At 46.0% G+C, this 23959-nt stretch overlaps 1 protein-coding gene across 1 annotated transcript in view; it reads right to left on the bottom strand.

The window, feature by feature from the left end:
• LOC136678420 (EMI domain-containing protein 1-like) overlaps positions 1 to 23959 on the bottom strand; it is a 120328-nt gene that overhangs the window by 89041 nt on the left and 7328 nt on the right. The window contains exons 3-8 of the mRNA XM_066656474.1: positions 23835 to 23918; positions 20655 to 20744; positions 15390 to 15442; positions 14429 to 14491; positions 14292 to 14336; positions 13980 to 14024 (exon numbers count right to left, since the gene is read on the bottom strand). Of these exons, the coding sequence (XP_066512571.1) occupies positions 13980 to 14024; positions 14292 to 14336; positions 14429 to 14491; positions 15390 to 15442; positions 20655 to 20744; positions 23835 to 23918 (380 nt within the window). The remainder of the gene's footprint in view (positions 1 to 13979; positions 14025 to 14291; positions 14337 to 14428; positions 14492 to 15389; positions 15443 to 20654; positions 20745 to 23834; positions 23919 to 23959) is intronic.

Below are 23959 nucleotides of genomic sequence, written 5' to 3' on the forward strand. Positions count from 1 at the left end.
ATCAGAAACACCCCCCTCCACTGACACTCAATGGCGACTTTATCAGAAACACCCCCCTCTACTGACACTCACTGGCCACTTTATCAGAAACTCCCCCCCTCTACAGACACTCACTGGCCACTTTATCAGAAACACCCCCCTCCACTGACACTCAATGGCGACTTTATCAGAAACACCCCCCTCTACAGACACTCACTGGCCACTTTATCAGAAACACCCCCCCTCTACAGACACTCACTGGCCACTTTATCAGAAACACCCCCCTCTACTGACACTCACTGGCCACTTTATCAGAAACACCCCCCCTCTACAGACACTCACTGGCCACTTTATCAGAAACACCCTCCTTCTACTGACACTCACTGGCCACTTTATCAGAAACACCCCCCTCTACTGACACTCAATGGCGACTCTATCAGAAACACCCTCCTTCTACTGACACTCAATGGCCACTTTATCAGAAACACCCCCCCTCTACTGACACTCAAAGGCCACTTTATCAGAAACACCCCCCTTCTACTGACACTCACTGGCCACTTTATCAGAAACACCCCCCTCTACTGACACTCACCGGACACTTTATCAGAAACACCCCCCCTCTACAGACACTCACTGCCCACTTTATCAGAAACACCCCCCTCTACTGACACTCACTGGCCACTTTATCAGAAACACCCCCCTCTACTTACACACACTGGCCACTTTATCAGAAACACCCCCCTCTACAGACACTCACTGGCCACTTTATCAGAAACACCCTCCTTCTACTGACACTCACTGACCACTTTATCAGAAACACCCCCCTCTACTGACACTCACTGACCACTTTATCAGAAACACCCCCCTCTACAGACACTCACTGGCCACTTTATCAGAAACACCCTCCTTCTACTGACACTCACTGACCACTTTATCAGAAACACCCCCCTCTACTGACACTCACTGACCACTTTATCAGAAACACCCCCCTCTACAGACACTCACTGGCCACTTTATCAGAAACACCCCCCTCTACAGACACTCACTGGCCACTTTATCAGAAACACCCTCCTTCTACTGACACTCACTGACCACTTTATCAGAAACACCCCCCTCTACTGACACTCACTGGCCACTTTATCAGAAACACCCCCCTCTACAGACACTCACTGGCCACTTTATCAGAAACACCCTCCTTCTACTGACACTCACTGACCACTTTATCAGAAACACCCCCCTCTACTGACACTCACTTGCCACTTTATCAGAAACACCCCCCTCCACTGACACTCAATGGCGACTTTATCAGAAACACCCCCCTCTACTGACACTCACTGGCCACTTTATCAGAAACTCCCCCCCTCTACTGACACTCACTAGCCACTTTATCAGAAACACCCCCCTCCACTGACACTCAATGGCGACTTTATCAGAAACACCCTCCTTCTACTGACACTCACTGACCACTTTATCAGAAACACCCCCCTCTACTGACACTCAATGGCCACTTTATCAGAAACACCCCCCCTCTACTGACACTCAATGGCCACTTTATCAGAAACACCCCCCTTCTACTGACACTCAATGGCCACTTTATCAGAAACACCCCCCTCTACTGACACTCACTGGCCACTTTATCAGAAACACCCCCCTCTACTGACACTCAATGGCCACTTTATCAGAAACACCCCCCTCTACTGACACTCAATGGCCACTTTATCAGAAACACCCCCCTTCTACTGACACTCAATGGCCACTTTATCAGAAACACCCCCCTCTACTGACACTCACTGGCCACTTTATCAGAAACACCCCCCTCTACTGACACTCAATGGCCACTTTATCAGAAACACCCCCCTCTACTGACACTCAATGGCCACTTTATCAGAAACACCCCCCTTCTACTGACACTCAATGGCCACTTTATCAGAAACACCCCCCTCTACTGACACTCACCGGACACTTTATCAGAAACACCCCCCCTCTACAGACACTCACTGCCCACTTTATCAGAAACACCCCCCTCTACTAACACTCACTGGCCACTTTATCAGAAACACCCCCCCTCTACAGACACTCCCTGCCCACTTTATCAGAAACAACCCCCTCTACTGACACTCACTGGCCACTTTATCAGAAACACCCCCCCTCTACTTACACACACTGGCCACTTTATCAGAAACACCCCCCTCTACTGACACTCACTGGCCACTTTATCAGAAACACCCCCCTCTACTGACACTCACTGGCCACTTTATCAGAAACACCCCCCCTCTACTTACACACACTGGCCACTTTATCAGAAACACCCCCCTCTACTGACACTCACTGCCCACTTTATCAGAAACACCCCCCTCTACTGACACTCACTGGCCACTTTATCAGAAACACCCCCCCCTCTACTGACACTCACTGGCCACTTTATCAGAAACACCCCCCTTCTACTGACACTCACTGGCCACTTTATCAGAAACACCCCCCTCTACTGACACTCACTGGCCACTTTATCAGAAACACCCCCCTTCTACTGACACTCACTGGCCACTTTATCAGAAACACCACCCCTCTACTGACACTCACTGGCCACTTTATCAGAAACACCCCCCTCTACTGACACTCACTGGCCACTGTATCAGAAACACCCCCCCTTCTACTGACACTCAATGGCCACTTTATCAGAAACACCCCCCTCTACTGACACTCACTGGCCACTTCATCAGAAACACCCCCCTCTACTGACACTCACTGGCCACTTTATCAGAAACACCCCCCTCTACTGACACTCAATGGCCACTTTATCAGAAACACCCCCCTCTACTGACACTCACTGGCCACTTTATCAGAAACACCCCCCTCTACTGACACTCACTGGCCACTTTATCAGAAACACCCCCCTCTACTGACACTCACTGGCCACTTTATCAGAAACACCCCCCCTCTACTGACACTCACTGGCCACTTTATCAGAAACACCCCCCCCTTACTGACACACACTGGCCACTTTATCAGAAACACCCCCCCCTTTACTGACACTCACTGGCCACTTTATCAGAAACACCCCCCTCTACTGACACTCAATGGCCACTTTATCAGAAACACCCCCCTTCTACTGACACACACTGGCCACATTATCAGAAACACCCCCCTCTACTGACACTCACTAGCCACTTTATCAGAAACACCCCCCCTCTACTGACACTCACTAGCCACTTTATCAGAAACACCCCCCTTTACTGAAACTCACTGGCCACTTCATCAGAAACACCCCCCTCTACAGACACTCACTGGTCACTTTATCAGAAACACCCCCCCTCTACAGACACTCACTGGCCACTTTATCAGAAACACCCCCCTCTACTGACACTCACTGGCCACTTTATCAGAAACACCCCCCCTCTACAGACACTCACTGGCCACTTTATCAGAAACACCCTCCTTCTACTGACACTCACTGGCCACTTTATCAGAAACACCCCCCTCTACTGACACTCAATGGCGACTTTATCAGAAACACCCCCCCTCTACTGACACTCACTGACCACTTTATCAGAAACACCCCCCTCTACTGACACTCACTGGCCACTTTATCAGAAACACCCTCCTTCTACTGACACTCACTGGCCACTTTATCAGAAACACCCCCCTCTACTGACAATCAATGGCCACTTTATCAGAAACACCCCCCCTCTACTGACACTCAATGGCCACTTTATCAGAAACACCCCCCTTCTACTGACACTCAATGGCCACTTTATCAGAAACACCCCCCTCTACTGACACTCAATGGCCACTTTATCAGAAACACCCCCCTTCTACTGACACTCAATGGCCACTTTATCAGAAACACCCCCCTCTACTGACACTCAATGGCCACTTTATCCGAAACACACCCCCTCTACTGACACACAATGGCCACTTTATCAGAAACACCCCCCCTCTACTGACACTCAATGGCCACTTTATCAGAAACACCCCCCTTCTACTGACACTCAATGGCCACTTTATCAGAAACACCCCCCTCTACTGACACTCACCGGACACTTTATCAGAAACACCCCCCTCTACTGACACTCACCGGACACTTTATCAGAAACACCCCCCTCTACTGACACACACTGGCCACTTTATCAGAAACACCCCCCTTCTACTGACACTCACTGGCCACTTTATCAGAAACACCCCCCCTCTACTGACACTCACTGGCCACTTTATCAGAAACACCCCCCTCTACTGACACTCACTGGCCACTTTATCAGAAACACCCCCCTTCTACTGACACTCACTGGCCACTTTATCAGAAACACCCCCCCCCCCCACTACTGACACTCACTGCCCACTTTATCAGAAACACCCCCCTCTACAGACACTCACTGGCCACTTTATCAGAAACACCCCCCTCTACTGACACTCACTGGCCACTTTATCAGAAACACCCCCCTTCTACTGACACTCACTGGCCACTTTATCAGAAACACCCCCCCCCCACACTACTGACACTCACTGCCCACTTTATCAGAAACACCCCCTTCTACTGACACTCAATGGCCACTTTATCAGAAACACCCCCCCTCTACTGACACTCACTGGCCACTTTATCAGAAACACCCCCCTCTACTGACACTCACTGGCCACTGTATCAGAAACACCCCCCCTTCTACTGACACTCACTGGCCACTTTATCAGAAACACCCCCCTCTACTGACACTCACTGGCCAATTTATCAGAAACACCCCCCTCTACTGACACTCACTGGCCACTTTATCAGAAACACCCCCCTCTACTGACACTCAATGGCCACTTTATCAGAAACACCCCCCTCTACTGACACTCACTGGCCACTTTATCAGAAACACCCCCCCTCTACTGACACTCACTGGCCACTTTATCAGAAACACCCCCCCTCTACTGACACTCACTGGCCACTTTATCAGAAACACCCCCCCTCTCTACTGACACTCACTGCCCACTTTATCAGAAACACCCCCTTCTACTGACACACACTGGCCACTTTATCAGAAACACCCCCCCTCTACTGACACTCACTGGCCACTTTATCAGAAACACCCCCCTCTACTGACACTCAATGGCCACTTTATCAGAAACACCCCCCTTCTACTGACACTCACTGGCCACTTTATCAGAAACACCCCCCTCTACTGACACTCACTGGCCACTTTATCAGAAACACCCCCTTCTACTGACACTCACTGGCCACTTTATCAGAAACACCCCCTTCTACTGACACACACTGGCCACTTTATCAGAAACACCCCCCCTCTACTGACACTCACTGGCCACTTTATCAGAAACACCCCCCTCTACTGACACTCACTGGCCACTTTATCAGAAACACCCCCCTTCTACTGACACTCACTGGCCACTTTATCAGAAACACCCCCCTCTACTGACACTCACTGGCCACTTTATCAGAAACACCCCCTTCTACTGACACTCACTGGCCACTTTATCAGAAACACCCCCCTTCTACTGACACTCAGTGGCCACTTTATCAGAAACACCCCCTTCTACTGGAGGGGGTTATTTGTGCTTGTTTACTGCAGCGTAACTTCATACTGATACTATCTTCATGATGGTTTACCATTAAGAGTCTCTGAGGTGAGATCACGCCGCTATGCCCATGTTACAGCGCGCTACACCGATTAAAGTCTACCTGGAATTCTGTGAAGCTGCTTTGTGATAACATCAGTCATAAAAAGCGCTGTAAAAACAAATTTGATTCGATTTGATTTTGATGTGTATCATTAAAACAACAGTACTTTGGCGCCCCCCTCAGGAAATGCTCTTGAAAACATTATTGTTTATTGTCCCCTTTGACACTGAAATGTATTGTACGCCCCTGAACCGAGTGGACCGAACTTCAGTTCCAGAACTCGTCCAGGACCCTACACACCTGTGGTCAGCAGCGAATACTTAAAGAGGGACTTACGGACGATTTGAGGACCCTGGTCAGGAGGGGGTTAAAAATGAGAGCAGCAGACACACAGGCAGGACACATGCAGCGTTAATGCGATGGGACACATGCAGCAATGCATTGTGGGAAACTGCAGGATAGCTGTATCCATTCCCAAACAAACCCTGCCCCAACACCGAAACCCACCCACCCACTGATCCAGAACCCACAATCACCCACAATCTAGACAGCACTGAGACTTCTGGGATACACACAACAAACACACAGGTGAGTACAAGAAAACATGGACATGCCCCTGGTCACATGACACGTTCCTTTGATCTTCAAAGTGACAATAATCAAAAACAGTGATGTTTAGTGCAGCAGCGGAAACAGAGAAGTTACAATTTTACAACACGCATCCACAAATCAGCCATAACATTATAACCACCTCCGTACTTCCACACAGGAGCATTTAGTCATTCTACAATTAAAGACTGTTGTGCTGTATCTGTTGCTCTGCATACTTTGTTACTCCTAGAGCAGGTGTGATGTGGTGGTGGATCATTCTCAGCGCTGCAGTGACACTGAGGGTTTTAAAAACTCCAGCAGCACTGCTGTGTCTGATCCACTCTACACCAGCACAACACACACTAACACACCACCACCACGTCAGTGTCACTGCAGCACTGAGAATGATCCACCACCACATCACACCTGCTCTGTGGGGGTCCTGAGCGCTGAGGAACAGGGGGAGAGGGGGGGTAATAAAGTATGCAGAGCCACAGATGGACCACAGTTAGTAACTGCAGAACTACAGAGTGACCGTGTGGACAGTGGAGCTGAGAGAGTGGACAGTGAGTGATAGAACAATGTTATGGCTGATCGGTGTATATTTCTTCTGTTCTGGGACCTGTGCTCGGAGCGATCGGTTCTGATTCTTTAGTCTTTTAATTTTCTGAACGCTTTAAAAATAAATGTTACTGACTTACTAACATACCTTCATCAGTCACTGTACTCAGTCTATTGAGAAGATGGCCGCCCTCATGTAGGGAACCCACTCTATGGAGCATAAAGCACTTTATAAAAAATCTAATATGATGTAATCCCTTTCATATTTATATGTGGTGGACAAATCTGCTGCTTTAAGTGTTAGCAGACTGTATGATTTGTGTGTGTGTGTGTTCAACTGTGCAGAAATGCGTTGTCTGTGGAGGAAATGTCACTTATTGTTTTGTTATAAAATCAACAAACAAATCGTCACGTGTCCAGGGGCGTCTCTCTCTCTCTCTCTCTCTCTCTCTCTGTCTGTCTGTCTCTCTCTCTCTCTCTGTCTCTCTCTCTCTCTCTCTCTCTGTCTGTCTCTCCCTCTCTCTCTCTTTCCGTCTCTCTCTCACTCTCTCTCTCTGTCTGTCTCTCTCTCTGTCTGTCTGTCTGTCTCTCTCTCTCTATTCTCTCTGTCTGTCTGTCTCTCTCTCTCTCTCTCTCTCTCTCTCTCTCAGATCTGGGCTCAGGTTTCCTTTCACAAATTATTTCACTCTTTAACATCATTCACATAAACGTTATTTTGCTGTAAACAATGAAATAAATAAAACATATCTCATCTTTAGGTGAAATGTGAGGTTTTTTTTAAATAAAATAAACCCCACTCGTCAAAAGCCTGGAATCACTCTCCAAACAAAAACAGAACAAGCCTCAAAACATACTGTTTCCCACAGTACTAACTTCTACATCTGGATTACAGCATTAATCAGCTCCTCAGTGAGGTACAGAGCAGTAACAACATGAAGAATGAAAAACCACACGAAAGCAATGTCTGGAGTAAACTGTTACAAAAATTTAAAAATTTTAAAGAAATCTGACCTAAAACATCAATAAACTCGGTTTAAATAAATGTCTAAATTAAACGGTTAATCAACTTTGGTGTTACACTTTTCCGTATCAATCTTCAAAATAAAGGTCTAGTTTAAATATTTTAATACAAAAATTATTAATTAATTATTAATTAATAATTAAAAAAAAATCCAAATATGAAATTATGAAAATGAAAATTTATATTTAAATAAAATTTTTAATTATTGCTATTGTTTCATTTCACAAAAGATGAATAATTAATAATAAAAAAGAAAGAATAAAAATACCCAGTGTGCAGCTCCAGTAGATATTTATTTGGATGTGATTCTAGATGTTACTCTATTATTTTATTAAAACTAAAACCTAGACAGAAACTCAGATTAAAACGATGTCCAAAATGAAGTTTTAATTAAATCAGTGTCTAATAATACGTCAAATACTAAGATTCTAATAAAACCCAGAAAACTATTATCTATATATTGAGGCTAATAATTTGATTGATAATATTTAAAAAATATATTTTATAATAAACATTGCACAGAAAGTAAGTAAATGTGTGTTTGGTAGAGTATAGTTTAGTATTTCTTTGTTGTAACAGTTGATTCTTGGCAGTGAATCTCACGCCGTTGGAGTCTGTTCATTTCTCTTTTAAATGGTGCCACATTTGTAAGGAACGTGTGTCTGTGGGAGGAGCAGTGGAGAGGAGTGTGTGGGTTGTGTTCATGAATAATTTGCCAAATCCTCTCTGCCAAAGACAAACAGCTTCTTCTGAGTGATGGTGTGGGGCGGCACCTCCCTCACTGGAACATCGAGGCTCATCATCACTGGAGGCTTCTCAGTGCAGAGAGACATCGAGATGAAATTCTGAAACCAGTAGTGATCTCATATCTCCACAGTCTGGGACCGAACTCTATCCTCCAAGATGACAACACTCACCCCCCACAGTGCGGGGTTTATCAGAGACTACCTCCAGACTGTGGGAGTGGAGAGGAGGGAATGTCCTGCCGGCTCCTGAATTGTCGATATATTCTTGTTTCTTCAAACTTCGATCGTCCAGTTCACCACCACACGCCAAACGAGTCAATGGCAGAAGAAGCTGTTTGTCTTTGGCACAGAGGATTTGGCAAATTACTCATGGCACAACCCACACTCTCAGCTCCACTGCTCCTCCCACAGACACATGTTCCTTACAAATGTGGCTCCATTTAAAAGGGAAATGAACAGGCTCCGACGGTGTCACTGCCAAGAAACAACTGTTACAACAAAGAAATACTCCACCAAACACACATTTACTTACCTATTGTGCAATGTTTATATATTTATTGAAGTAAATGCATTCGTTTTGTCTCCAATTTAAACAATGAATTTTAAAAGTAAACGGACAGTTCTGAGACGTGATTCCGAATGTTGACGAGGGGTTTGTGTGGAAACGAGCCCAGTGTGAAGTCCATGCTCTGTCTGCTGTGTGTATGCCCTGAGTTATATATCAGTGGCTGTGAGATGTTGCCATGGCGACAGCAGCAGGCGGAGGGTCGGTCGGAGGGTAAACACTCAGAGACGGTACCCCCACCACCAGCAAATAAACAACAAACAACAACAAACAAACAAACAGCAGCATCACTACACACAGAGAGGATCTGCCCTTTAACGCCGACCCAGGACCTGTTCTGAGATCAGTGCTGAACGGCAGCTCCTCACAGCAGTAGAGTGACCATTAACAGCACATCAGGGGTCTGTCTCAGCAAGCAGGATTTACTTATCCGGCTCTCCCTGGATCTCACAGCAGTGGATCACCATGGTGACGTAACTGGGTGAACTTAAACCTGAGATTAAAGATCTTTAGTCTGTTTTCGACCAACCAGGATCAACATTCTTACTTTTATTAACGATTATATTTATGTTAATATTACAAAACTAAAACAAGAACTGGCAAAGCATTCATTCATTGTGTGTAACCCTTATCCAGTTCAGGGTGGCAGTGGGTCCGGAACACACCACACTCCTCACAGACAGTCACCCGGAGGAAACCCACACAGACACAGGGAGAACACACCACACTCCTCACAGACAGTCACCTGGAGGAAACCCACGCAGACACAGAGAGAACACACCACACTCCTCACAGACAGTCACCCGGAGGAAACCCACGCAGACACAGGGAGAACACACCACACTCCTCACAGAGAGTCACCCGGAGGAAACCCACGCAGACACAGGGAGAACACACCAAACTCCTCACAGACAGTCACCTGGAGGAAACCCACGCAGACACAGAGAGAACACACCACACTCCTCACAGACAGTCACCCGGAGGAAACCCACGCAGACACAGGGAGAACACACCACACTCCTCACAGAGAGTCACCCGGAGGAAACCCACGCAGACACAGGGAGAACACACCACACTCCTCATAGACAGTCACCCGGAGGAAACCCATGCAGACACAGAGAGAACACACCACACTCCTCACAGACAGTCACCCGGAGGAAACCCACGCAGACACAGGGAAAACACACCACACTCCTCACAGACAGTCACCCGGAGGAAACCCACGCAGACACAGGGAGAACACACCACACTCCTCATAGACAGTCACCCGGAGGAAACCCATGCAGACACAGAGAGAACACACCACACTCCTCACAGACAGTCACCCGGAGGAAACCCACGCAGACACAGGGAGAACACACCACACTCCTCACAGACAGTCACCTGGAGGAAACCCACGCAGACACATAGAGAACACACCACACTCCTCACAGACAGTCACCTGGAGGAAACCCACGCAAACACAGGGAGAACACACCACACTCCTTACAGACAATCATCCGGAGGAAACCCACGCAGACACAGAGAGAACACACCACACTCCTCACAGACAGTCACCCGGAGGAAACCCCTGCAGACACAGGGAGAACACACCACACTCCTCACAGACAGTCACCTGGAGGAAACCCACGCAGACACAGAGAGGAGGAAACCCATGCAGACACAGAGAGAACACACCACACTCCTCACAGACAGTCACCCGGAGGAAACCCACGCAGACACAGAGAGAACACACCACACTCCTCACAGACAGTCACCCGGAGGAAACCCACGCAGACACAGGGAGAACACACCACACTCCTCACAGACAGTCACCCGGAGGAAACCCACGCAGACACAGAGAGAACACACCACACTCCTCACAGACAGTCACCCGGAGGAAACCCACGCAGACACAGGGAGAACACACCACACTCCTCACAGACAGTCACCTGGAGGAAACCCACGCAGACACAGAGAGAACACACCACACTCCTCACAGACAGTCACCTGGAGGAAACCCACGCAAACACAGGGAGAACACACCACACTCCTCACAGACAATCATCCGGAGGAAACCCACGCAGACACAGAGAGAACACACCACACTCCTCACAGACAGTCACCCGGAGGAAACCCCTGCAGACACAGGGAGAACACACCACACTCCTCACAGACAGTCATCTGGAGGAAACCCACGCAGACACAGAGAGGAGGAAACCCATGCAGACACAGAGAGAACACACCACACTCCTCACAGACAGTCACCCGGAGGAAACCCACGCAGACACAGAGAGAACACACCACACTCCTCACAGACAGTCACCCGGAGGAAACCCACGCAGACACAGGGAGAACACACCACACTCCTCACAGACAGTCACCCGGAGGAAACCCACGCAGACACAGAGAGAACACACCACACTCCTCACAGACAGTCACCCGGAGGAAACCCACGCAGACACAGGGAGAACACACCACACTCCTCACAGACAGTCACCTGGAGGAAACCCACGCAGACACAGAGAGAACACACCACACTCCTCACAGACAGTCACCTGGAGGAAACCCACGCAAACACAGGGAGAACACACCACACTCCTCACAGACAATCATCCGGAGGAAACCCACGCAGACACAGAGAGAACACACCACACTCCTCACAGACAGTCACCCGGAGGAAACCCCTGCAGACACAGGGAGAACACACCACACTCCTCACAGACAGTCACCTGGAGGAAACCCACGCAGACACAGAGAGGAGGAAACCCACGCAGACACAGAGAGAACACACCACACTCCTCACAGACAGTCACCCGGAGGAAACCCACGCAGACACAGAGAGAACACACCACACTCCTCACAGACAGTCACCCGGAGGAAACCCACGCAGACACAGAGAGAACACACCACACTCCTCACAGACACCCAGAGGAAACCCACGCAGATACAGAGAGAACACACCACACTCCTCACAGACAGTCATCCGGAGGAAACCCACGCAGACACAGAGAGAACACACCACACTCCTCACAGACAGTCACACGGAGCGGGACTCGAACCCACAACCTCCAGGACCCTGGAGCTGTGACATTAACCAAGTGCTCTGGATGCACTCTGTACTTCATATTAAAAATATATATTTTGCTGAACATAAATTAGTTCATATTCAGTGATGACAAGATAAAAATTATTTAAGATTATTTCTTAGGAAGAATAACAAGGATGTGCTTTTAGAAAATGAGAACCATGGGTGAACTGGTCTGTTTTAGTGAAGCTGATGAGACAGAGCCCTGGAGTAAAACACAGCAGTGTGTGATCATTCAAAAAAACAACAGGGAATACACACAAAATACAGTGAGAAAGCAGTTCTGCAGCAGTATCCTCTCAGCGGAGCTTCACTCAGAGAGATCTGGCCTTCAGTTTAATATGGTTGGGAGTATTTTGTGCTTTTCCACTGCATGGTCTGACTTTACTAGACTCTACTCTCTGATTGGTTCCTGGTTGGTTTTCCACTCCCACAGCTCCCCCCTGAAATGTATCAGTGTAATATCTAACCACCGTCTCTAAGGGGAACAGTGGTCTTTGGAAACCACAACAACGGCGGTGGTAACGTTAAGCGGTGTTTACTCATGGTGTATCGGCGTGTTGTTGTTGTTTGGGACTGAACACAGCTCCGTCAGCAGTTCAGACAGATCAGTAGAGTTTGTTCCTTCCTTGTTGCAGCATCCAGCTCTCGCTGGATTTTTTCCAGTCCAAGGAGCTTTTGAACCTCTTCAAAAGACCACGGCGTCATTTTACGAGCTGCCGTCGTGAGTCGGATAAAAACAAACGTGATCTCTGCTGCAGCTGGAGATTTTACAGATGGAGAGTTGGTGCTGGTCGTCTGCGTCGCGTGGCGTAGAGTGACGACTCTCTCTGGACGATCAGCGCTCTGCAAGGTTTACACGCCACGGTTTAGTCCCTACTCGACTCGCTCTGAACCACGAGAGAACAGCCACTAAACAAGAACCCGCTTCCAGAACCAGGACCCGATTCACCTGGTGGAGGAGGAGTGGAGATGTGTAGAGTCCAGTAGAGCAGGGACAATGCGGTGGAAAAACGCCAGTCGACTTCCTGAATTTAGTCTCAAAGTAACAGTCAGTTTTTGTCACCACTGATTGTGTTATGAAGCTGTTACAATGACACCTAGTGGCCTGGATGGATCAGAGTGTACTTATTATAAACAACGCCATGGCAGCATCTGCTCCATGAAGCATAACCTGATTTGTAAAAACGAATAAAATGAGGTTCTTGGTGAAAAACAAATACTCACAGCACCTTTAAAGCAACACTAGGTATTTCTACCTTAAAATTACAGCTTCAGAATCATTGTGATGCTCCACTGAGCTGTAGTAGGGAGAATAGGGCCTTTGTCTCATTGCTTCTCTGTAATCAGCACTGCAGAAACTCCACTATGTAACTTTGACTATAGAACAGGGGAGCCCCAAGAGCAAAAATACCAAATCTTACTTAGTGTCGCTTTAAGGGAAGCTGGGCTCTCCACTGGAGGATAAAGCGTGATGTTAACACATGGCTGTGAACACGGATGGAGGGGTGGTGAATGTAAACAACAAAAGATAAAAACAGCGGCGCGGTGAAATATGCCTTACGTTCATATCGCTCTAGTGTAACGATTAGGAGGCAGGAGGAAACAGTTATAGGAGAGAGATTACTTCTGAATAAACCACATCACACTCTGATTTGCTCTGTTTCATGAGAAACTGCACACATTCAAACACAAAACCTTCATAATGTACGCTAACACAGTTAGCATCGTCAGCTCTGGGTTCGATTACTCTCGCCTGCCCAACTCTTTTAAAGGGGAAAGGCAGGAGTGTTTGTAGATCACAGAGATCCATCCCAAACACACGTAAACACTCTTACCGGAAGTCCTTTCTCTCCAGGTTCTCCTTTGGGCCCCTGTTCACCCTGTGAAGGACATTTCACAGTAACAGAGTTACATTATTATGTGTAAAGTGTTTTTGTGTAGCGTATAAATGTAATACAAAATTCAAACACTCATTTTACGGTGACTGTGTATCGTGTTAAAATCACACTACCGTTGGTGCATTATCTGAGTGTGTAACCCTGTATAAACCCTTCTGCTGTCTTCACCGATCTGCAGTAGATTAACTACTGTTCTGAATACTCTTTTCACCCAAAGGGATTGTGGGTAATGAAACACAACACTCTTACCGCCTCCCCTTTGAATCCTCTCTCTCCTGGGTATCCCAGTGGGCCCTGTGGGGTCACAGTGAGGGGTAAATCAAGGACATGTGTATTGTAGTATGCTTTAGGTTTGGGGGGTGTGGGTTGGGGAAAGTTACACTCACTCTCTCTCCTCGCTCGCCCTTTGGACCCATAGGACCTGGCAAACCCGGGGCTCCTGGCTTCCCCTGAGGAGAATGAAACACACACACACACACACATTTGTTCATGTTTGTTATTTAGACATTCATTGCTTTTGGAATAAAACCTTGTGTCCTCAGCCATAACATTAAAGACGCCCCATTTTGATACTCACTGCCATTACACAGCAGCGCTGCTGGAGTTTTTAAATCCCCTTTGTCAAACTCAGTTACATGGTTTAGAGGTAAAATCTCCCCCTACGGAATGTGGCGACCCTGATACTTCATCAGAACCCAAATAAAACAGAGCAGTGCTTCATTCCCAGGCGACTAGCGCTGCTCTGTAGCAGCTCTGCACCAGTCTGCAGTGATATCAGAGGAGCTGCTGGACTTTAGTTACATTTAGAGCCTCATTCTCCTTCAGAAGAGTTCCACAATCAGAGATTACCCCCCTCTCCTCACTCTTCTGTGACATGGAGCTCAGCTCAGATTCTCATTCTGCAGAGTTCTGTTCAAACCTTCACTTCCACCTTAAATGTAGCTGTAGCATCAAACGCTAGAGTGTAATTGCTTCACTGTTTAAGGTGGAACTGTAAATTTACAGCTAACTCCAGAGACCTCAACTGCTCCTCGTGCTGTTTTCTGCTCGTTCTGAAGTAAAGGCCATAATCCACTGAAACTACATTAAACTCAGAGAATACACTGGGGCTCATAGAGTTTAAAGGAAACAACCCACCCTTCAACAAAACAGAGAAATGGGATTCACACAAACTCTGAATGTTGTTAATAGTGTTGTTAAGAAACAAATAGGACAACATCAGTTATATTACATTTTATAATTTAGTAAACATTCAAAGTTTGTGCCTGAGTCACAATAAACATCAATAAACAAAATGTGGGTCACTTTTGAAAAACCCTGCTTTACACTTTAGTCCATTAAACTCACACTGGGTCCAATGGGTCCTGGGGCTCCTGCTGGGCCTCGGGGTCCTGTGGGTCCTACACAAATATACACACAAACACATTTAACACATACTCGCTAAAGTCAAATTATGTGTGCTTAGCAGCTGTTCGGCCCACTACTAACGCCAACTAATTGCACAGTAGTGTCGTTACGAACCAGGCCCCCTAGTGGCCAAGTGGTACTGTTAGCTGTTTTTCCTGGTCCAACTTTGGTGATAGTGGAGTCCTGGCAGGTGCATGTTCACACTGTGCTACAACAGAGATTCAGGGCCACGGCATTGCAATAATAATAATAATAATAATAATAATAATAATAACAATAATAGTATTAATAATATTCAGAGAATAAAGTCAGAATAATTCTGAGATTGAAGTCAATGAACTCTGTTGTAGTGTGTGCCCCATGTCTCCTGTAACGATAGAAATGATGCAGAAGGCTTTCTGTCATGTTCGGGGTGCTCTAGTTCTGAGTGAATTATGTAAATTACCTCTGTTCTGTATTCGCCTTATTAAAATAGAAGAGAGAGCTAAAACACTCCTTATGAAATCCACATTCATGAATGGGCAGGGCCTTTACAAAGAGATGCACAGGTTTGTGTCATCACAAACAAGATATTTCAGATTTTCATGTCTGTAATCCTTTAACTGACCTTATAGCTTACTAAAATATTAATTTCTACGTAATACGTGAGTGCAGATGACCTACACTATGCCCTACAGAGGATGTAGGGAGACATTTGGGATCTGGCCTTGGCTTCGATGCATCGTGGAAACATCTCTCAATGATGCTGTGAGAGCAGCTCTCCCACTTTCAGACGAGGAGAACTACTTTATTAAACTTTAATCCAAACCAGAGGAATTCTTTAGGCGACAGTCGCAATAAAACATTATCCTCCAAGAGTCTGTTCACTCTCAGAGCGCAGGGACAGCGGGGTCAGATTATTTACCTGTAAACAGGGAGAAAAGACTGAGACGGAGGAGTACGGGGCTTGTGTCTGTCGTCTCTTACACACTACAACAACACAGCAGTGAAATAAGATGATGACTGAAGCTTGTGTGTGATCTGTGTGTGAATACCTCACTCAGATTCAGACAGAAGAGCAGGGACGGACTAGAGTCTGATGCTAATAGTTTTACATTAGATCCTATGGTAAAAAAGCTAATGTGGCTAACAGAGAATAATGGTATTTTTCTCTTCATTACGCTCCACTGTGGGATCCTTTACCCACCGATACAAAAGGAGGTGTGCTTCTGTGCTTCTGAGTGCTGTGAGACTCTCTCCAGCGCAGGGAGAGAGTCTCTTTCCATCTGTTTACATTAGCACTGCGCTCTAAAACCAGACAATCGCTCCTCAATAAAATGAAATCACATGACCGCAAATAATGAATAGGTTGAAAGGGTGCACATATGGGAATGTGCTGGTTTTGTGACCTCACAAATGTGAAATGAGAGCTTTAACTGAAGGCAGAGGTAAAGTATGCACAGAAAGTTAAATATATTCTTATGTACAAACTTAAATGTGTCCTCTGCTGCACAAACACCTCTTAAACATGTCCTCCACAGCTCTCTCAGCAGGCCTCCACCCAGAGCGCATGTGGACAGAGTCATTCCTCTAAGAAAAACGATGCTGAAATACAATCCTGTCCACACTAGAGCTGTGCGTCGCTGTGCGGGCGAGCTGTGGGTCTCTGGAAAAAACTCACTGAGTGATCCATCATCCACAACAGCACATTTCACAGCGGAGCTCAGTGGTGAGGGAGGGCCACACATTTGCAGAGGACCTGATAAGGACTGATATAAGGTGTGGAAAGTGGAGAGCAATGAAGCAAACCCTCAGTGCGAGCCAAACAGGTCTCAGAACAAGGTCCGTGTGAATTATGGAGGTGGGGATGATTTTATTATCTGCAAATTAAACTGATGCTTGTCTCACGATTGCTATTTTATCTCTAGAATAAATCACCGCTCCACACAAATCTTCACAGCTATCAATTCTTTGAGGTAGTGTTGTGGTCAAGATCATCAGAGCCAAGTCTGAGCCAATCACTGATTGGTCAAATGCAAATCAAGCCGGATGAATACAGCCGCCGTTTAAAAACCCACCGACTGAAATCACTCTTTAGGCTCCAGTTGAACTAGTCATGGTCCGAGAACCAGGTTCTTTTTTAGTCGGTGCTCTCTCGTGGTTCCTCACTCCCTCTACAGTGAACTACATCAGTCATAAACTACACTGTACACACATAGACAGCACTAGAGTTCAGATTCACACAGATGAATAAATAGAAATGATGTGTGTTAGAAATATATACTGCACTGTTAACATCTAGATTCAGTCGTTTCAGGGCGTGTGTAGTGCACTACAGAGGGAGGATGAAGGGAATAAACCTCTGTGTTTCTCTCATGATGCGTCGTGGTGTTTTAATGTCTCCCTGTAAGAGGTACTATGGCCCCCTACTGGACTGGATAATGCAGTCATTTTCGTATTTGTCTGGACGAGGATATTTTCAAAAACACAAAGAGGAAAATCTGCTTTTCAAAATTATTAATAAATAATTTTCATAAAGGTCTGTGTGGATGGGGCCTAAACCGTGGCGTGTAAACCTTGCAGAGCGCTGATTGTCCAGAGAGTCCGAGTCGTCACTCTACGCCACGCAACGCAGACGACCAGCACCAACTCTCCATCTTTAAAATCTCCAGCTGCAGCAGAGATCACGTTTATTTTTATCCGACTCACGACGGCAGCTCGTAAAATGACGCCGTGGTCTTTTGAAGAGGTTCAAACCGCTCTAATGTGTTTACGAAGCCCCAGTGTCTATTAATGGGTAAAAAATCAAAGTGTCTCAGTCTGGTATGCTAGGCTTTCTCTCTCTTTACACGGGAGAGGCATCTGGAGTATTTTTAGACAATGGAGAGATTCCAAATGTTGAAAAGTGGTGTGTAACACTGACATATTTGTGCTGTTTCAGATCACTAAAGGTGGAAATGTCTCCAAACTCAGGAGACGGCTAACTACATTAGCAACGGTGCTACAAAACGAAACAACTCTAGTTACACATGAGTTTCTGTTGGAATTCAAACAGTGAATAAACACTTACAGACAATTTACACTTCAGACACCAACAAGATACAGTCACTTTTCTCCTAAAACACACCGTTCCACCTTAAAAGATACAGTCACTTTTCTCCTCAAACACACCGTTCCACCTTAAAAGACTTAGAGCTGCGTTTCCCCACAATTGTAAACATTCCCTTTAAAGCACGACATTACAAATATACCTCTCACCCACTCACACCCGTGCTCAGTGTCACACAGTCACTCCACCTAACAACGTGTTTGGAGTAAACCCACACAGACACAGGGAGAACACGCTTCTCACTGAGCATTTGTGTTTTTGAGGATCATGATTGGTTAAACTGCATTGAGTGGAGATTTAAAATCCAGTAAAGCTCCGCCCTGCCCCTGGTGTTCTCCTGCTCTGACGGCCAGAACTGTCTCTGGAAGAAATGCAGCGTCACTTTTATTGTATAAAGATGTTTTGTGTAAAGCACCTAGGTTCAACTTTGTTTGCTACAGGAACAAATTTTCCTTTCTTACCGACTGTCTGTCAGAAACAGACTCCGCCCAGCGAAAGTACGCAGCCAGCGTGTCCTTGTGTTGGTGGATCATTTTCCCGTGCAAAGATAACTTTAAATAATCCGACTAAATATTTATGGCCATCTCTGAATGTGGAATATTAAACACACCGAACAGATTTAAGATCACTGCACTGGCCAAGGTGTGCTGCACTGTAACACTATCCTGTTATTACTTATGTCTACAGAGGACACACACACACACACACAATCTTTTTTTATCTGAATTGTGGGGACTTATCGTAAGTACTACTAGTTTAACCCTAACACTAATCTTAATCCAACTTCAAAACACCAATTCACCTTACAATGATTACATTGTGGGGACCAGCTGATCGTACACTCACAAGGAAAACAAGTCCCCACAATGTGAGTTTATAAACTGGTTGTGGTCCCCACAAAGTGAGATATCCTTGGCACACACACACACACACACACACACACACGCGTATGTGATGATAAAGGGCTGGGATTGAATCCAGGCTGTGAAATCAGCTGGAATCCTGCACTCCTAATGCAGTGTGTCCAAGAGAGACTCGTATTTCCATCGTTAGAGGGACACTGCACTCAGAGCTCAATCGGAAAGAAGAATTACGACAGAGAAACGTGAACTTGATTTAAAAAACACAGCTTTAACAAACAATGTGTGTTCAGTTTAGCAGAGGACCACACCCACTGCACACACACACACACCAACTACACACACACACACACACACACACACACATATATATGAGAGAGAGAGAGAGAGAGAGAGTAGGTGTACAAATAGCTTCTTTAGTGATGTGTGAAATGTAAAATTGTGATTATAAATTTGTAAATTTTCACAGAAAAAAATGCAGCTCATGGAGCTCATAATAAATGCAGTGCCCAATAAACTCTTTGCTCATTGTTTATCCACTACATTTTTAGCTAATTTTCTGTTGAACCAAAAGAGAATCGTCATTTTTAATACAACACACTTTCACCATAACGTGACCAAAGAACAGGAGGATGTTTACATTTTAAACTACAATTACACCTTCCAAAAAACACATTAAAATATATTTTACACCTGATTTAAAATTTGCTGCTTATAACCATTGTCTTTGTCCTGTTTCTGACGTCAGAACGGTGTGGAGTTAGATTTAAACCCAGACGTATTTTGTTTGTAAACTGAGATTTGAGTGTTATTCAATTTACAAATCAGTAGAGAGCAGGAAGATGACCTCGGACCCTCCACACAGCGCCACCAAGTGTTTACACAGTTTACAGCTCCTGATAGCGTAGCGCTAAAGACGTTAACTCAGCTCTCAGACGGCGTACAGTGGAAACAGTCGACCATTAAAACCTCCGTCACTGCAGTAATCCCTCACACCTCTTCCTCAGTTCAGTGAAACATCGGAGAATATTATGCAACACACTTAAGTCAAAGGTTTATAATTAAAATAAAACTTGGTAGCAACCGAACACCGAGCGCTGTTGATGAATCAGCTTCAGTGCCTGAAATCAAGCTCCACCCACCAGTGCCTCATTTACATATCATTTACGAGAAGCGCGCCCTCATTCTGGCCCAGGTTTTGGTAGAGAGTGGATGAAACCGTGGCTGGTGTTGGATGGAGTGCACTCAGATACTGACCCGTAGGTCCTGGTGGTCCTTGGGGTCCTTGTGCAGGAATGGCTCGAGGGTCTGGAAAACTGTTCAAAAGGAGGAGGTCCTTCTTCTCTTCTGTGGAACGACAGATAACACACTGTTACTGCTACAAGCAGCGTACACAGAGACACAGAGAGAACACACCACACTCCTCACAGACAGTCAACCGGAGGAAACTCACACAGACACAGAGAGAACACACCACACTCCTCACAGACAGTCACCCGGAGGAAACCCACGCAGACACAGAGAGAACACACCACACTCCTCACAGACAGTCACCCGGAGGAAACCCACGCAGACACAGAGAGAACACACCACACTCCTCACAGACAGTCACCCGGTAATGTAATTCTACATTCTCAGAGTCCAAGGCCAGGCGAGTTTATTTATAGAGCACCTTTCAGAAACAGTGGCAATTCAGAGCGCTTTACAAACCATTACAGAAAAGTTCTAATCAAAGAAGAATTACAATTTTAAAAGAAAAGCAATTAAAATAATAAAAGAGTGAAATATGAGAAAAGACATGATCAAACTTCAATATCTATATTTTCATTAAATGTTCTCAGTTTGCAATCATTAGACACACCCCCTCAGGGAGAGGTTTGTTTTCCACAGGTTGTGAATGTACAGCACCAGTCAAAAGTTTGGACACATTCTCAGTCAATATTTTTTCTTTGTTTATTATTTTCTCCGTTGTAAATGAATGTGGAAGACATTAAAACTATGAAGGAACACATATGGAGTGATGTAGTAAACAGAGAAGTGTTAAAGAAAGCAGACTATGTTTTATACTTTAGACTCTTCACAATTGCCCCCTGTTGCTTTGACGACAGCTTCACACACTCTCTCCGTTCTCTCAGTCGGCTTCGTGAGGTCGTCACCTGGAACGGTTTTCAGTGAACAGCCGAGGCCTCGTCGAGAGTTAATCTGTAGAACCGCTCCCTTCTGAATGTGTCTGAGACTGTAACTGGGGTTGTTCAGAGGTAGGGGCTGGTACACAGTTCTATACAGAGACTAGCTCTACTCCATGAGGATGAGGAGGAGGTGTGTCCAGACTTTTGACTGGTATTGTGTGTGTGTGTGTGTGTGTGTGTGTGTGTGTGTGTGTGTGTACGTAGGACTCCAGTATGGGAGGCCGTCTAGGGCAAATACACTAAAACACTTGCGCACTACACTGAAACACTTGCACAACACACCGAAACACTTGCGCACTACATTGAAACACTTGCGCACTACATTGAAACATTTGCTCACTACATTGAAACACTTGCGCACTACACTGAAACACTTGCACGCACTACATTGAAACACTTGCGCACACTACACTGAAACACTTGCACGCACTACATTGAAACACTTGCACGCACTACATTGAAACACTTACGCACACTACACTGAAACACTTGCGCACACTACACTGAAACACTTGCACACGCTACATTGAAACACTTGCGCACGCTACATTGAAACACTTGCGCACGCTACATTGAAACACTTGCGCACGCTACACTGAAACACTTGCGCACACTACACTGAAACACTGAAACTATTTTTTATTAGTCTTTTCATATTTGATCAGCCATTGCGTATTTCTGGTAACAGTGAGGATATCCGTTATTTTTTGCGTGATGTCCTGCGTTGTGTGGAATCCATACAAGATGACCCGCTACACAGACACTACACTGAACTGGAGCACCACACAAGAACCATTCAGTCCATCATACGTGTAGTTGGGCGCAGAGAAGGGCCTGTGGTGAGAGAATGCACGACTCTTTTGGAGTCTTTATATCAGTGTCTAATTCTCATTTTACAACAATCTCCGGGCCAAAGACATCAAGGCAACAATATTCTTATAATTCCTCCAACAACTTCCAGTGGCACGTCCGGTCGCCCACGGTATGATTTAACAGGAGACCAGATTATCCACTGCCTAAATCTGGGATTTAATTGGCAAATAATCACTTCCATTGTTGGAATTGATCGACAAGTGTGCAAGTGTTTCAATGTGTCATGTGCAAGTGTTTCAGTGTAGTGTGCGCAAGTGTTTCAATGTAGTGTGCGCAAGTGTTTCAGTGTGTAGTGTGCAAGTGTTTCAATGTGTCATGTGCAAGTGTTTCAGTGTAGTGTGCGCAAGTGTTTCAATGTAGTGTGCGCAAGTGTTTCAATGTAGTGTGCGCAAGTGTTTCAGTGTGTAGTGTGCAAGTGTTTGAATGTAGTGTGCGCAAGTGTTTCAGTGTGTAGTGTGCGCAAGTGTTTCAATGTAGTGTGCGCAAGTGTTTCAGTGTGTAGTGTGCAAGTGTTTCAATGTAGTGTGCGCAAGTGTTTCAGTGTGTAGTGTGCAAGTGTTTCAATGTAGTGTGCGCAAGTGTTTCAATGTAGTGTGCGCAAGTGTTTCAATGTAGTGTGCGCAAGTGTTTCAATGTAGTGTGCGCAAGTGTTTCAGTGTAGTGTGCGCAAGTGTTTCAGTGTAGTGTGCGCAAGTGTTTCAGTGTAGTGTGCGCAGTGTTTCAATGTAGTGTGCGCAAGTGTTTCAATGTAGTGTGCGCAAGTGTTTCAGTGTATTTGCCCTAGACGGCCTCCCATAAGGTAGTGTGCGCAAGTGTTTCAATGTAGTGTGCGCAAGTGTTTCAATGTAGTGTGCGCAAGTGTTTCAATGTAGTGTGCGCAAGTGTTTCAGTGTAGTGTGCGCAAGTGTTTCAATGTAGTGTGCGCAAGTGTTTCAATGTAGTGTGCGCAAGTGTTTCAGTGTATTTGCCCTAGACGGCCTCCCATAAGTGTCTGTCACAGTTTCTCTCTCTCTCTCTTTCATTCACACACACACACACCTCCACCCTGCTTTTAGCCTCTGCACATCTGGAAGTGGTTGAGTGAAATCAGTATCAGACAGACAGGTCTTTTTCAGCATGTTACTGTGTCTAGTCTCTCACACTCACACACACACACACACACACACACACACAAATGTTGTTGGACGATTGACTCTGGAGCTTTAGCTTCATGTTCTGTAACTGCTTTATCAAAGTCACGATCGGTCCGGATTTTACCCAGAATCATTTAACATGAGGCAATCACTCATTCACCCATTCACTCACACACACCTGTGGACAGTTTCACACACTCACCCAGTCACTCACACACTCACACACGAAAATGAACACTTACTGTCCTCAGGGATGTGTGGTCCGGGGGGTCCTGGAGGCCCAGGGAGGCCCCTCTCGCCTGGGAGACCCGGTGGCCCCCGAGGGCCTGAGGAAAAACACAACAATAAAAACAATTACTTCCTTCAG

The sequence above is a fragment of the Hoplias malabaricus genome, chromosome Y (genome assembly GCF_029633855.1).
Source record: "Hoplias malabaricus isolate fHopMal1 chromosome Y, fHopMal1.hap1, whole genome shotgun sequence".
NCBI classification, from domain to species: domain Eukaryota; kingdom Metazoa; phylum Chordata; class Actinopteri; order Characiformes; family Erythrinidae; genus Hoplias; species Hoplias malabaricus.